General features: G+C 47.7%; 2 protein-coding genes across 4 annotated transcripts; one reads left to right on the forward strand and one right to left on the reverse strand.

Moving 5' to 3' along the window:
• Positions 1-7,770: 7,770 nt before the first annotated feature.
• Positions 7,771-9,362, forward strand: LOC125524836 (receptor-like protein 52). The gene has a single exon (XM_048689861.1). It carries the CDS (start codon positions 7,793-7,795, stop codon positions 9,110-9,112), a length of 1,320 nt encoding a protein of 439 aa, XP_048545818.1. The 5' UTR covers positions 7,771-7,792; the 3' UTR covers positions 9,113-9,362.
• A 1,193-nt stretch (positions 9,363-10,555) lies between these two features.
• On the reverse strand, positions 10,556-14,015 carry LOC125521175. 3 transcript variants are annotated; one of them, XR_007289088.1, is made up of 5 exons: positions 13,642-14,015; positions 12,211-13,556; positions 11,990-12,130; positions 11,084-11,570; positions 10,556-10,997 (listed from the first exon to the last, which is right to left on the reverse strand). XR_007289088.1 is itself a non-coding variant. In XM_048686221.1 (4 exons), exons 2-4 carry the CDS (start codon positions 12,442-12,444, stop codon positions 10,752-10,754), a joined length of 1,527 nt encoding a protein of 508 aa, XP_048542178.1. In that variant the 5' UTR covers positions 12,445-13,551; positions 13,642-14,013; the 3' UTR covers positions 10,556-10,751. The 3 variants fall into 3 exon arrangements, 2 of the variants coding, with proteins under 2 accessions (XP_048542178.1, XP_048542177.1); XM_048686221.1 differs by having other exon boundaries at positions 11,084-12,130; positions 12,211-13,551; positions 13,642-14,013; XM_048686220.1 differs by having other exon boundaries at positions 11,084-12,130; positions 13,642-14,013.
• Positions 14,016-15,802: the final 1,787 nt, after the last annotated feature.

Here is a 15,802-nt window from a genome sequence, read left to right on the forward strand (position 1 = left end):
TGCGCGAAGCTGAATTCCAGGAGAGTTGGCATTGTGCTGGGACTGAGCGTTGCATGCACTAGTGATTTGTTTGGCAAAAAAAAAAAAGATACGGCACAAGGGCTTAGTCAGATCGTGATGCTGTCATGGAAAAAGAAAAGAAAAAGGAGAGGCCAGCTACAGACATGTGATGAGTCAGGTGTTTGAGCTAGTTAGCTTTGTTGATCTGATTTGGTATATTCACACGGGAAGGCTATGTGGACTTCGCTTTTGGTTTTTCTTTGTTGGTACACATTTGTGTTTGGATGGCGATGGTCACGGTGATGGCTTGAGGAGCCTGGAATGTGTCTGCAGTCGGATAAGTTCGGCTGGGTCGGACTAGATAGTATGACGGATTGACGTGAGTCGGTTGGTACAGAAGAGGGTGGTGGGATCGGCGATAGCGACATATGAGCGTGATGCTGATGGTGACCGACTTCTGGGCGTAGAAACACGTGGCGCAGGCCCGAGGGCTTGTGCGGCTTTGACAAGACTATGGTGCGGGATTGATTCAAGGTGATGTATACAGGGAGCTTGAAGTCGATGAGGCGCAGGGGTGGACTGATCATCTACCATGGAGTCATGTTGAAGGTGGAGCTGGATTGTGGGGCTACGACGTAAGTCGACGGGGTCGAAGCCTATTCAGCAGGCTGGAAAAAACGAGTGACATGCAGTTCGGACTAGAGCCCAGTGGTCTGATGGAAGCGTGAAACTCGTCATCGGTCAGTGATGAACGGTGGTACTGTGCAGTGGGGGTTGAGTGGTGTGGGTTCGCGACCCTTGAGACTCGACCGGGACAACGGAGGCTCGACGCGGTAATAGCAGCGAGGCGTGCGGTATGCACGGGACATGGAGACGTGCCAGGGCTCTGGTGGTCATACATGTGGTGAGACAACTACGAATTTGACTCGGGATGACTACAAGCAATGGTGAAATTCTTTCAAATTTCAGACAGGCGGTCAAGAAAGGAGCGATGATGTTGAGTTCAGATAACTCTTATGTGTGACACTCAATATGTGAGTTGTTCACTTTCACGCAGGTCAGTGATCAGTGTGTGATGGCGTTGGACGGATACTCTGGAAGTTGGGAGCACAAATTGAGTAACAAGGAACTTAATTTTGCTCGAGTGTTGACTGTGGTCAAGAAAAGAAGGGACTACAAGTTGCAGGTGGAGTCGCATGGAGTCTTTGGAGTAGCAGCGATACTCATGGGATAAGTTCAAGTCCAATGTACATGAAAGTTTGACGCATGGACAAATCCAGTGTGGTGGAGTATATTCGCCAAGGTGGAGTTTGCTGGAGTTGTGTCGAATATAGTGTACGAGGTAGGTTACAGTTGGACTTGTAGTTGTATTGTGTTTAGATAGGATATGGAGTTGTTTCCTAGTAGGACACTTGTATCCTAGGTCTCTCATATATAGCGGGGCTAGATACACGTTGTAACCTATGCCAACATAATAGCACCGGAACGCAGGGGAAGCCGACGGCCTGTGCCGGTGACCAGGGCGACCGGGTGCGGTATTGTAGCGGTGTCATGAGGAGGAGCGCCCATAGTCAGGCCCCGGGATGTAGCCATATCAGTGAACCTCGTTAACAAATCTCGGTGTTGTGCTTGTGTGGTTGCTTGGTCCTTATATGATCAACGGTATACCTCGGATTTATTCTAACAGCCGGATCATTAGGCAGTGTTAAGGCCTTATAATCGATGTGAAAACAAGTAGTAGGGATTGTGTGCAGGTACTGTCATACCAATCATTGGCTGCTGATTACCTTCGATCCGGTTTTGGATGTAGATAGTCCTTAACTTTTTCCCCCAAGGTGACCTTGGGTATCGAACCCACATAAGAACGCAGATGTAAAAGGTGAGTCTGGCAAGCTTTTATCTTCACTAGCAAAAAGGCCCGTGCGTTGCAATGGGTAACAAAACTATATATTGACCACTTATTACAACCGCCTAAAAACACTTATTACAATAAGTATTGCTAAAAAAAAACTCAGTACAATAACTGTTGAGTGCATGAAGATTTTGACCGTCTCGCGTCTAGTTGATGTACGATTCTTAGATAATAATCTAACAACTTATGAGGTAATTCATCACTAACGATTATAATTCTAATGCGCAGACTAATTCTAGCATTGTACATTCTTCAAAAAGAAAATGTAATGTAACTACAGACCACTGCAGAGGCAATCTCTGAATTTATTGGACACCATACCAGGCAATAATCTTAAGTAGTAAGAGGCACAAGTTATATGTGCGGAGGGGTAATAAATGCATAAGAAACCAAACCACTGTAGGAGTATTAGTCTATGGATCTACATCCTTTTTGCATAGTAATGACGTGGTTATTGATCCAGTTGCCAAAAATGTATCATCTACATGCTTGAGCAGTAATCATTAGTTTGTGCACTGCCGAGGTTGACCGTACAGTGTTGCTAATTCAAAAAACAACCATATAAAGACCATGCTATCATTTTCCAATCTCTACTATTAAAGCAGAATCGAACGTCGTGATGGTTCAACCTCCTCGTAAAGCTATCGATACATCCTTCCCACCCCACGTGCTCCCGTCCCCGCTTGGAACAGAAAAAAATCGTCACAGCCGCACACCCGTCCCACCTCCCACTCTCCCCACCCCCACGCCCTCGATCACGTCTCCCTCCCTAACTCCCGATCTCTCTCTCCCGACCCCTCGCCCCCGATCCCATATCTCTCCAGTCGCCGGCCGTCCCGACACACGACACGTCGCGATCAGCCCGCAGAGAGAGCTAGAGAGAGAGGGGAGTTGGAGGAGGAGAAGGAGGAGAGCAGCAGCGGTGCTGGGGCCCTTTCTCCCGAGAGAGAGAGAGAGAGAGGAAGGGAGGGAGGAGGAGCAGGAGCGCACTGGCTGTGTTGGGGGCCCTTCGCCCGCAGAGAGAGGGACAGAGGGAGGGAGGGAGGAGGAGTGCAGCGGCGGTGCTGGCTGATCCCGTGCCACTGGATCCAGATCCTCAGGAAAAGCGGACGCGGCCACTGTCGTTGTATCTGGATCTTGTCCTCTGCCCTCCTCAATTTCACAGGCAAGACGGAGGTTGGTAGGGATGACATGTAAAGGGACTTAGCTGGCAGGCTCCGCCTTGCACCCTCTACCTACCTAGCAGCCTAGCATCCCCACCATCATGGGCAGAGCCTCCTCCGATGGACACCGAGTGGGGATGAGGTGAGGCCAAGGAAGAACACATCGGTATGGACGAAGAGGTAAATGGTTTACAACTGCCTGTGAATTTTGTGTGGAAATCACTATCTGTAGTTTGTTTAGTCCATGGGATTGGTGAGTCGATGAAAATCGGAGAAATAGAGTAGGTCGTGTTTGTGCTCCATGCGATTTGTGACTGAGTTGTGTTTAGAATCTTGACTTGATGAAACCGTGGCTGCTTTAGTTGCATTGGGGCCATAAGGGCAACATCTGCCGTGACAGAACTCCTTTGGCTGTCGTAGGAAATTTCAATAAATATGGTAATAGGTGGTACTGTAATAGATGATTCCAGTGATTAGTGTTGCCATGACAGAATTCCTTTGGCTGTCGGAGGAAATTTCAATAAATATGGTCATAGGTGTGGTACTGTAATAGATGATTTCAGTGGTTAGTGGCTTGTTCTGGATTAGAAGGTATTATCTTAATATCCAACATCTCCCGTTTAGTATTATGGTTCAGTAAATGATTATGTACTTACAATAGCTTTACAGGGGACTACCAGTCCCTAGAACTTTGTTTCTTAAAAGTTATGTGCAATTCTTTTATACCAATATTTTGTCCGGATAATTTCCTATAAATCAGTAAATTGTTTCATTTTGATTCAAATTGTTTCATATTGACCTGTTACCATATTAAGCAGTCATCCATACTGGCCGTGCATTTTCTACATGAGTAGCTCGTGATTATCAGTGCTCCGTGGTAATGCTATAATTGTGTAGACATGAAGGATTGTTTGGCTGTTCGTGGCAGCCGTCGCCAGCTGGTTGATTGTCCTCAGAGCTGGTGTCCATCGAGGTCGTTGACTCCTTCATCCGCCTTTGTTGCTCCTGCAGGTCCGATCGACCTCACAACATGTATCATATTTCAGTTTAGATACATAACTACATAAGGTACTTCCGGAACATTGGTCCACCTTTATTTTTCTGCTAAATTGTTCTGGATCACATAATGCACACCATGAGCACTCAGGCGAAGTTATTGTGTGCCATCTTCACCTATTTGTTGTTGTTTCCATACTGACCATGCATGCCAGATTCCCCATCCACAAAGTTTTAGTTTGATTGTGCAATTAAATGTGTTTGATCTTGGATGGCATTTCTATATACTTCATAATGTTTAGTAGTCCCTCCATAAACTAATATAAGAGCGTTTAGAACATTAAAATAGTGATCTAAATGCTCTTATATTAGTTTACAGAGGGAGTAAGTTTGAATAATATCGACCCCGATCACATCTAATTTGTCTTAGCATGTTGCTTTACTCATAAGATCATCTCTCCTTCCTAATAAGCTAATGGTGAAAAGGGAGAATCTTTTTCTGAAATAAAGCATTATTCAGGGTAGAGAATGTATGGAGGTGCATCCTTTTGAGTTGGAGACTATTTACAATTCACCCACTTGCAGCTATGCCCTTGACCTAGCAGTGAAAAGGGTTTGATGCCCACGCTAGCAGAGGTGGTTGCGGCCGTGTGCCTGTGTATGCATCACCATCTTGGTGGATGAGAAGCAGGCGTACACAGCGGTAGCGCCGCTCGTGAATTTTTGTGAAAGGGGACAAGAAATTTGGTGCTTGGATGACATTTCTATATCGTTCATAATGTTTAGTAACTTCGAATAATATGGAATCTGTTCACATCTAATTTGTCGTAGCATGTTTATTTACTCATAAGATTATCCCTCCTTCTGAAAGAGCAAATGGTGAATAGGGAGACTATTATGTGAAATTAATCATTATTCAAGGTAGATAATGTACAGAGTGTATGGAGGTGCATCCTTTTGAGTTGGAGACTATTTACAATTCACCCACTTGCATCTATGCCCTTGACCTAGCAGTTAAAAGTGTTTGATGCCCACGCCAGCAGAGGTAGTTGCGGCGGTGTGCCTGAGTGTACGCATCACCATCTTGGTGGATAAGAAATAGGCGTACACAGCGGTAGCGCCGCTTGTGAATTTTTGTGAAAGGGGACAAGAAATTATGTGCTTGAATGACATTTCTATATCGTTCATAATGTTTAGTAAGTTCAAATAATATGGAATCTGTTCACATCTAATTTGTCGTACATGTTTATTTACTCATAAGATTATCCCTCCTTCTGAAAGAGCAAATGGTGAAATTAATCATTATTCAAGGTAGATAATGTACAGAGTGTATGGAGGTGCATCCTTTTGAGTTGGAGACTATTTACAATTCACCCACTTGCAGCTATGCCTTTGACCTAGCAGTGAAAAGGGTTTGATGCCCACGCCAGCAGAGGTGGTTGCGGCGGTGTGCCTGAGTGTACGCATCACCATCTTGGTGGATAAGAAGCAGGCGTACACAGCGGTAGCGCCGCTCGTGAATTTTTGTGAAAGGGGACAAGAAGTTTGGTGCTTGGATGAAATTTCTATATCGTTCATAATGTTTAGTAAGTTCGAATAACATGGAATCTGTTCACATCTAATTTGTCGTACATGTTTATTTACTCATAAGATTATCTCTCCTTCTGAAAGAGCAAATGGTGAATAGGGAGACTCTTATGTGAAATTAATCATTATTCAAGGTAGATAATGTACAGAGGTGCATCCCTTGAGTTGGAGAATATTTACAATTTACCAGCTTGCAGCTATGGAAATGACCTAGCAATGAAAAGTGCTTGATGCCCTCGCTAGCGGAGGTGGTTGCGATGGCGAGCTCAAGTGTACGCATCACCATCCTGGTGGGTGAGAAGCAGGCGTACAACAACAGGAGGATAATTTACTCAAGACAAGCATCGATTATGTAAATTGTTCATCAACATAGTTTTGCAAGTCATTGAATCATGTTCCGTCACCTATGCTTACTGTCACTCTTAAGGCAAGAGGACCTTTCCTAAATGTATTCCGGTATTGTTGAGCCTCTTCTATTTTTTACTTTTGGCATGAACAAGGATTCATATTGAATACTGTTACATAAGTACATGTTTGTAGTTAGCGTGGAGCCATAGACTCATTTGCCATCTGAGCTTGCTGTTTCATATGATTTTATCAATAGTAAAGCTTTTGGAATTACAATTATAGTGATTTACTTGGAGTAGTATGGATTATGACCTGATCTTGTCACTAATACTGTTAATTAGTTGTACATGTTTTTCTCATTCTGGAGTGTAACGCCATGGACGTCTCATGTGATTTCAGTCTTTTCAGTGAGCAAATGGTTAGAGCATTTGTCTTATATATATATACATGCCATGTCTCAAAATGACCATGAAGGATGTAGGTGCTACTCAGAAAATGCCGAGAAATATGAGTTTGTCTTCTTTTTTTGCGGGAAGAAATATGAGTTTGTCAGAGCAGCTATTTACTCCCTCCGTTCCCAAATATTTGTCTTTCTAGACATTTCAAATGGCTACAACATACGGATGTATATAGACATATTTTAGAGTATAGATTCACTCATTTTGCTTCGTATGTAGTCATTTGTTGAAATCTATAAAAAGACAAATATTTAGGAACGGAGGGATAGCCAGGGGATAGGAGGTGTGGTTCGGCGGGAGTTTTGTGGAGCGGCGGCGCGACGCGGTGTGGAGGTAGATGAATGGGGGCGCCGGGTCTCAGGAGCGCGTGGGTCGTCGGGGTCGGCGCCAGTGGGGAGGGTGGGTGGCCGACGGCGCGTAGTGAGGCGGGGCGGGGCAGGAGGTGGGAGGCAGGAGGCGGCCGACAGCGCGGGGCATGGCAGGAGCTGGGTGGGCCGTGGCGGAGCGCTACGAGGCAGAGCGTGGCTGCGTTATTTTCGCCTTCGCACCGGTTCGATTTAGACCGCGGGTTGAATATCAAAAATCACAGGGGCCTTTGTGTAAAAATATCGCGACGGTGAATCCTCTCACTCCGTGCTTTATTATTAGGGAGAGATAAAGAGCTTCAGTTTCCTGGACCAAAATTGCACAACTCCAAGGGAGAAAACAGTTAAAGAAATTACACAACTTTCGGGCCACTGGTCAACGTCACCACGTGAAGCCCGTGTGGCCGCTGGTGGCGGCAGGCCGCTCACCCACGGCGACCTCCGACTTGTAGGGTGCCAGGTTCGGGCAGTGTCAGGGAGGACCGTGGACGGTAGGCAGAGGGCTGTGGTGGGGCACTGGAGGCGTTGTGGTCCTCTTCTTGATCTTTCATCCATGGCAACGGTCTGAGACAGATGTTAGATCTGATGCCTGGTGGCTGCAACTTCGGCGTCGTCCATGGTCGACCCGGCCTGGCTGCCTTGTTTTAGACCTAGATGGCTTGGTTGTGCTGATCTAGATCCGGTCAACCAGATGATGGTGGTTACGGACTTTGCTAGTTGCCAGACTATTTTTACGTGTGTGTTCGCTGTGTGCATTCTATATCTAAACAAAGGCCGGATGTGTGCATTCTATCTGCGGACACGCTCCCTACTGTTAGCGAAATTGCTATGTCGAACGACGACTCATGACCAACGACTTGACTAGGCGAGCTCCGGCCCTTTTTTATATGAGTGCTCGACTCGTCACTCCCCACCTCACCAAAGCTCAGTAGCTTCTCTATTAAGAAATTTCTGACAAAAATAATGTCGACGAGTACCCGTCCCTTCGACCGTCTACTCATCGGCATCCTCCTACTCCTACTGGTTTGCAAATCAAGCTCGCAGCCCACCTCCGGCGACCAAACCACCCTCCTAGCTATCAAGAACCAGTGGAGAAACCCTTGGCAGCTTGTCTCTTGGGACCCCGTCACCAACCCCGATCACTGCAACTGGATCGGCGTGGTCTGCCGTGGCGGACGCTCCGGGGCTGTGACGGGGATATCCTTGCCGAAGCTCAACATTACCGGCAAGGTACCGGAGTCTCGCCTCGACCTCTCGTACAACAACCTCACCGGCGGGTTCCCGGACGCCCAGCTCTATGCCTGCTCCCAGCTCCGATTCCTCGACCTCTCCAACAACGCCTTCCACGGGGTCCTCGCTGATGACATCAGCCGCCTGTCACCGGCGATGGAGCACCTCAACCTGTCGACAAATCAGTTCCGCGGCGCCGTGCCGGCAGCGGTGGCCGGGCTGCCAGGGCTGAGGTCGCTGCTTCTTGACAACAACCAGTTCACCGGGGCCTACCCAGCTGCCGAGATAAGCAAGCTCGCCGGGCTCGAGCAGCTGACGCTTGCCTCGAACCCGTTCGCGCCAGCGCCTGCGCCGCCGCAGTTCGCCAAGCTGACCAACCTGATCTACCTCTGGATGTCTGAGATGAACATGACCGGCGAGATCCCCAAGGCCTACTCGAGCCTAGTGAACCTGCAACTGATCGCCATAACGGATAACAATCTCACCGGTGAGATCCCGGCGTGGGTCTGGCAGCACCCCAGACTCGAGAACTTGTACCTGTTCAACAATGGACTCACCGGCACACTGCCGCGCAAAATCACGGCGGTGAACTTGATAGAACTTGATGTTTCGTCGAACCAACTCACTGGAGAAATACCGGAAGACATTGGTAACCTCAAGAACCTGAGCATACTGTTCATGTACGCCAATCAGCTCACGGGAAGCATTCCAGCAAGCATAGCGATGTTTCCAAATCTCAGGGACATCAGGCTATTTGAAAACAAGCTCTCTGGCGAGCTGCCGACCGAGCTTGGAAAGAACTCGCCGCTCGGAAACCTCGAGATCTGCAACAACAACCTGTCAGGCCCACTACGGCCTTGTCGTCTTCAACAACAACTTCTCGGGCCAGCTCCCGAAGTGCCTGAGCGACTGCATCCTGCTGAACAACATCATGCTGTCCAACAACAGCTTCTCGGGCGACTTCCCAGCAAAGATATGGTCATTTCCGAAGTTGACCAATGTCAGTATACAGAACAACGGTTTCACCGGGTATTTACCGGCCAATATATGTGAGAACATCTCGTGGATTGAGATGGGCAACAACAAGTTCTCGGGCTCCTTGCCAACTTCAGCAACCGGATTGAACGTGTTCAAGGCGGAGAACAACCTGCTCTCTGGCGAGCTGCCGGCCGACATGAGCAAGTTTCCCAACCTTACAAAGTTGTGGATATCCGGCAACCAACTAACTGGGACCGATACCAAAATCAGTCAATTTGTCGCAGAAGCTCAGTAGTCTTGACCTTAGCGACAACAGGTTGTCCGGTGCGATTCCATTTGACAGCATCGTGTTGCTTCCATCGTTGTATCTCGTTGACAGCATCGTGTTGCTTCCATCAGGTTGTCCGGGAATGAATTCACCGGTGGCTTATCTTAGGAATAAACACCATGCATGCCTTTACCGAAAAACAATCAATTTGTTGTAGAAGCTGAGTAGTACCATTACCATGTGAGTGTACGCTATGATTTGAAGTTCACGGGTATAGAACAGATTTGGACGCGCGTCTGTGTCGGGTTAAACAGTGAGCTGCGTTGGACGCAAATTCCGTGTATGTTTCTATACTAGGTAATTTGCCATGCATTGCCATGGGGCATTCATATTCTAGTGATTCAACAATGATCATGTTTAGCTATGGCACAAATCACAAACGGAGAAGCTAAGATACTGAAGACCAAACAAGCTGAACCGAAAAGAAGAAATTCCAAACTGTACCTTCCTAAGGTTTATTTGCTCTATTAGGATGAGCTGCAAATGGTGGAACAAATGTCTGTCCTATTTTCTCATACAAAGCACAGCACCGGGTTAACAAATACCCTTCGTTTGGAATTAGCTACACCCATTTCAGTGACAACTAATTGACGATAAAGGGTTTCCTTCCGTTTTATATTATAAAGCAACAGTGACAACTAATTCCGAACGGAGGTAGTTGATGCGGCCAAGTGTGACCGTCAATCATCAAGTGGCTAATTTTCCGGTTTTTGCCCCGCAGTAGATGTTTCGTCGAGCATCTATAGCTGTTTCCTGATAGTGTCCCAACACACCTTGGTGTTCGTAACTCAAAAATAAATGGGATAAGTATATTTTTCGTCCTCGAACTCTGACGATAGTATAGAAATCGTCCCTAAACTCCAAAACCGGTAAAACCCAGTCCCTTAACTATTTAAACCGGATACTTTTCGTCCCTCGGCTACACTTTAAGTGGTTTTGGTATGACGTGGACTGGTTTTGACTAAAACTTTACATGTGGCTGATTTTGACCGCCATGTCACTTAAGTGACCCTGGATCTCTCTCTCTCACCCATCCATTCTCCTGGGCAGAGTTTGTCCAGTTTGGACAGAGTACAAAACAGATTATATTTCTTGTTTATGAAAACTTGTTCTATCGCATGGTTGTCCAGTTGGGACAGAGTACATAACAGGTTGCATGTTTGTCCAGTTTGGACAGAGTACAGAACAAATTGCATGACAAACATAGTCTGACATAACCACAAGCATAGTACAGATTAGTCTTACAAGCAAACCACAAGGGAATTTCTCAAAGTCTAACAAAGCAAATAGGAGATAGTACTGATTAGTCTTACAAGCAACCACAAACATGAATTCTGACATAACCACAAGGCAACATCAGTACTAGTCTAGTAGTTTTGCTGGGACTTATTTTGCTCTTTTATTTCCTCCAACTTGAGAAGTTGCAGCACCAGATGTAACATTGACTGTAAATGATGAGCTAGACTGCACGTTTGCTGTCACATTTTTTACAGCAATATTGGAGGAAGCCTTCATCTTGTGCTTAGGCAGTCCTAGGGATTTATTTGCCCTCTTTTGCACAGGACCAAGGTTCTCATCAGTTGTATCTGCTCTTTTTCGGCTGGTGCTTTGTTGGGATGTTTTCACATTTGCCTGACAAGGGAAGAAATATTTCACATCAGCAAGAAATACATTTACAAGAGCAAGAAATTCATTTACAAGAATTTAGTCTATTGTACCTTGGAAGTAGACATCTTGGAGGCTTTTGCATTGCTTCTGGACTTGGTAAATGATCTAGCGGCATTTCCTGAAGTTGCATTTCCTGAAGCTGCATTTTGTCCAATAGTAGCTGGTCCATTTGAACTCGAAGCGGCATTTCCTGGACATGTAGTTTTATTGTGACCAGTGCACTTGCATTTCCTGCATCTAATCAAAGTTCCAACCCTCGAAACTTTGGTAGCTTTTGGTTTTTCAGTACCCTCTCTTTTTCTCTCTTTCCGAGGCCTTCCTGGCATCTTAACATATCCAGGAGCTAGTGGTTTAGGCTTGTCTGATTCCGGCCAACCTTGGGGTCCTTCAACTGGTTGCAGGCAATATGCATAGGTTTTCTTGAATGCTTCCACTGAGTAGCAACTAGCCACATAACCATGTAACTGATTGGTGTGTTGATGGATTGCAGAGACGGCATGAGCACAAACTATACCAGATAACTGCCAATACCTACAGCTACAGGTCATTTGATTGAGATCAACTGTAAACCTTTGAGATCCATGTTGCACCTCAAAACAGTTATTTCCATTGCTAACTGCATGACATATACCAGATACATCGATGGCCTTGCTTAATTTCTTGTTTATATTGGGACATATAGGATCATCCCATTTCTCACACTTGTCTCTGTTCTCTTGTATTCTAACCATCACCATTCTCCTAATTGTCTCTAGCATGAAAAGAATTGGGAGAAACCTAGCTTCTACTATCCACTTGTTAAAACTTTCGCACATATTATTGTCGACAGAGTCACAATTGCTACCTAATTTGAACCATGCTCTACACCAATGCTTTGGATCAGTTTTTAACATTGCTCTAGATCCAAGGACAGTAAGTTGAGCAAGCTTGGCTCTGCAATAGTTGAAAAAACTTACACTTGCAGCCTTTGCACAAGCCCAGAATGGCTTCTGCCATTCCTTGTTCTTGAACTTCATCCTCCAGTTGGCATAAATATGCCTGGCACAATTCCTATGTTCAGCCCTCGGTGCCCAGTTTGAAACTGCGGTGATGATACCCTGTAATGGTGATAGACAAGTTATGACATGGAATAGAGTGCAAAAGAAGGCAAGTTAGAACATCTAGCTACAATAATTACCTTTCGTTGATCTGATATAATCACCCAACCTTCACCATCTAGCACATTCACATCTCTGAAAAGTAAAGAACAAAACCAATCCCAACTATCATTGTTCTCTTTTTCAACAACTGCCCATGCCAAAGGGTACATCTGGTTGTTGGCATCCCTCCCTACGGCACATAAAAGCTCTCCATTGGTTGCTCCCTTGAAAAAGCAGCCGTCAAGTCCAATAACCTTCCTACAGCCATCCATGAACCCCTTTTTTGCATGCCTCTAAGCAGATATATATCCTTTGGAAGATAGGCTTCACTTGATTTGGTTCCAATTTAACCACTACTGTGCTACCTGGGTTACTCCTTAACAACTCCAACTGATAGTCAAATATTCTGCTATATTGACCTTTCCTTGCATCCAGCCACTTGTGATGTAGACCATATCTGATAATTGCTTGCCTAAATTCTTCCTTGCCATCAAACTTCATACCAAGAGTAAATTCTGGTACATCCCCTTTGTCCTTGAACCTTCTATATCTAGACTTGAATGTCTTTACTTCACCATCACTGCCAATCTCATTGAAAGAATCATACAAATCAGAGCTATCTTCATATGCAGTACCATTTCCATCATTTCCCCCCCCCCCCCCACCTTATTTGAGGACCCTATTGCAGGCCCACCATCCAGCATAGCATTATCAAGGTGAGCTGTCCAGCCTTCATCTTTGCCTTATACTCCTTATATTTCTTGTTGATCTCGACAGCCTCTTCATCTTCATCGGAAATGATGTCATCATCAGGGCAGTAATCACTCTCGCTGCTATCCTCGTCTTCATCTTCTTCTGAATTTTCATGCGCAGCATCTGAATTTTCCTCTTCAGGCTCTTTTGAGTTACTCATTAAAACACAATCATTGTCCGTAGGTGGACAAGTAGCCAATGCGACAAAATGATCTGCAGCTCCCTCTGATTCACTACTAGCAATCGGACCCATCAGAAGCTCAACGTCTCTGCCTGGTTCCCTGTCATGTTCGTCGTTTTCAGAATTTGGATATAACTCCACATATATTTCAGCTATACTTCCAACAGCAACACAATCTCTAATCTGCTTGCAATCGGTGTCTAAAGCAACCATTTTCAGACCACAAACCATCTCTTTTCCAGGATATAACCAATGAAACATCTTGTCATCCTTTGTTTGGCAGTGCATACCAAAACTCTGAACCAGATCAAAAAAACAGAAGTTCTTGCGATAAACCAATGACATGGCCTCTTTCCCCCCACTATATTCAAGTGTTTTCCCATCATTCAAAAACTGGCCTTCAAAATGAAATCTGATGAATAGCACATCTCCAGGATCCATTTGACTGTCCTATGTTCATACAGCAGACAAGCACAACGTGAGGCCTACCCTCGCTCCTGAATATAAGATTGCAATGAGTGCAGGCACAAATTACCTCCGGCAATCGAGCTCCTTGTCGTGGGTCAAGGCCGCCGCCGCCTGAATCGCCGCTGCCGTCGCTCCAGTGCCCAGCCAGCCAGCCACTGACGCGCTTCACAGGTCCCGCCGCCCCGCCGCCGTAGTTCCACCTCACCGCCGGCCGCCGCAACCGCCGCCGCCGCAGCCCATGAGCGAGTCGTCGCTGCTGTCGCTCCCGTGCCCAGCCAGCCAGCCACTGACGCGCTTCACAGGCCCCGCCGCCCCGCCGCCATATTTCCACCTCACCGCCGGCCGCCGCAACCGCCGCCGCCGCAGCCCATTAGCGAGTCGCCGCCGCTGCTAGGTTTAGGTTTCGTGGGTGAGATGGGGATCGAGAGAATGGACGGGTGAGAGAGAGAGATCCAGGGTCACTTAAGTGACATGGCGGTCAAAATCAGCCACATGTACAGTTTTAGTCAAAACCGGGTCCACGTCGTACCAAAACCACTTAAAGTGTAGCGAGAGACGAAAAGTATCCGGTTTAAATAGTTGAGGGACTGGGTTTTACTGGTTTTGGAGTTTAGGAACGATTCCTATACTATCGCTAGAGTTCGAAGACGAAAAATATACTTATCTCAAAATAGATTGGATACTATAATATTTCCGTTAAGTGATTAATGGAAAGGGGGTTGCCCGGTTGGAATTTGCTATTTAATTGCACGTATGTGAAGGGACGATGTGATCTCTCAGATGTCGAACAGATACTTACTTGTATTGTGGTAGCAGAAATTGCGACAGAATATAACTACTTCCTTCTAACTAAGATATTAAGCACATTTTTTTAGAAAAGGAGGATAACCCCCGGCCTCTGTATCTGGGCGATGCATATGGCCACTCTATTAATTATTATCATAAAACCTTACAAAGCAGACTAAAGCCGCCGTCTAAGCAACATCTGTCGCTACACCTATCCAATTGATGAAGGGGCGCAGATAGTCTGGGCCTAATACCAAACAGACATCGCAGCCAAACCTAAACATCTAAGACCCGAGGTCCCAACCAGGACGCCTGCCGGGTATGGGGCACCTACCAATCCGGCGCACTCCTCAACCAGGACGCCTGCCGGGTATGAGGCCGCCGCAGCCACCTGCCACAAATCCATCTTTAGAGTTGTACTGTTGTATGTACCGTACCAGGTCTTTCTGCCATCGACGCCACCACGACGCCCGACAGCGTCGTCCTCCTGCGCGAGTCCATCCTCCAACAGCGAACTCCGAATCTGCACTGCGCCATGCCGTCAAGATCCATCGCCATCAGTGTGTAGGATGAAGCACCGAGCACCAAAGAATCCGTCCACTAGTCCCTCGATCACGCGTGTACCTCCAAAAATGACGCCCCCAAGGGAGGAACGACACCAGAGCGCCGCCGTCATCCGATCATCCGATCTAGGGTTTCCCCCGGAGGTAGCAGAGAGTGGCCTTGAACTTCTCCACGGCGATGCCTTCAAGAAGGGAACGACGCAGATAGCGCCGCCACCGCCGGCCTTAGCAGAAGCCGAAGGCAAGTTTTCACCCAGATCAGTTCGAGGGAATCCAACTCTCGTGCACGGGCCGCCGTCACCACCAGCACCACCAGGCAGATCCTGGAGTACCGGCAGATCAGCGAGCCACCGGCACCACCGCATCCAGATCGCCGGCCACGCCGGGCCGCCGCCATCCCCCGCGCCGTCCGGGTCAGAGACGGAGCTGCCGACCGCGCACAGGGACCGCTGCCGCCTGCACACACCGGAGCACCGCCGAGATCCCAGCGCCCGCCACCGCTTGCCGAAGCCAACCGCCGCCCGAGCGCTGGCGCCACCGTGGAGCCATCAGATCAGGGAGGGAGACGTCACGCGCCGACCACCCTCGCCGACCCCGCCCCACGCCCGAGCGCCGGCGCCACTCCGGCACCATCAGATCGGGAGGAGGAAGAGCCCGTGCCTCGCCGCCCCGCGCAGACCACGCCGCCGCCATCGTCGCAGCGCCACCAAAGGGGAGCCCCGCAGATCCACCGGCGACACGACCTGCCGCCGAGCCGAGCGCCGCCGCGAGGGCCGGCCGTCCCACGCTGCCCAAGAGCCTCGCGAGGAGGGAGGGAGCCCCCTCGCCGCCGGCGCACGCGCGGGCTTTGCCTGGCGGCGTCCCCTGGCGGCGGCGAGG

The sequence above is a fragment of the Triticum urartu genome, chromosome 7 (genome assembly GCF_003073215.2).
Source record: "Triticum urartu cultivar G1812 chromosome 7, Tu2.1, whole genome shotgun sequence".
Lineage (NCBI taxonomy): Eukaryota > Viridiplantae > Streptophyta > Magnoliopsida > Poales > Poaceae > Triticum > Triticum urartu.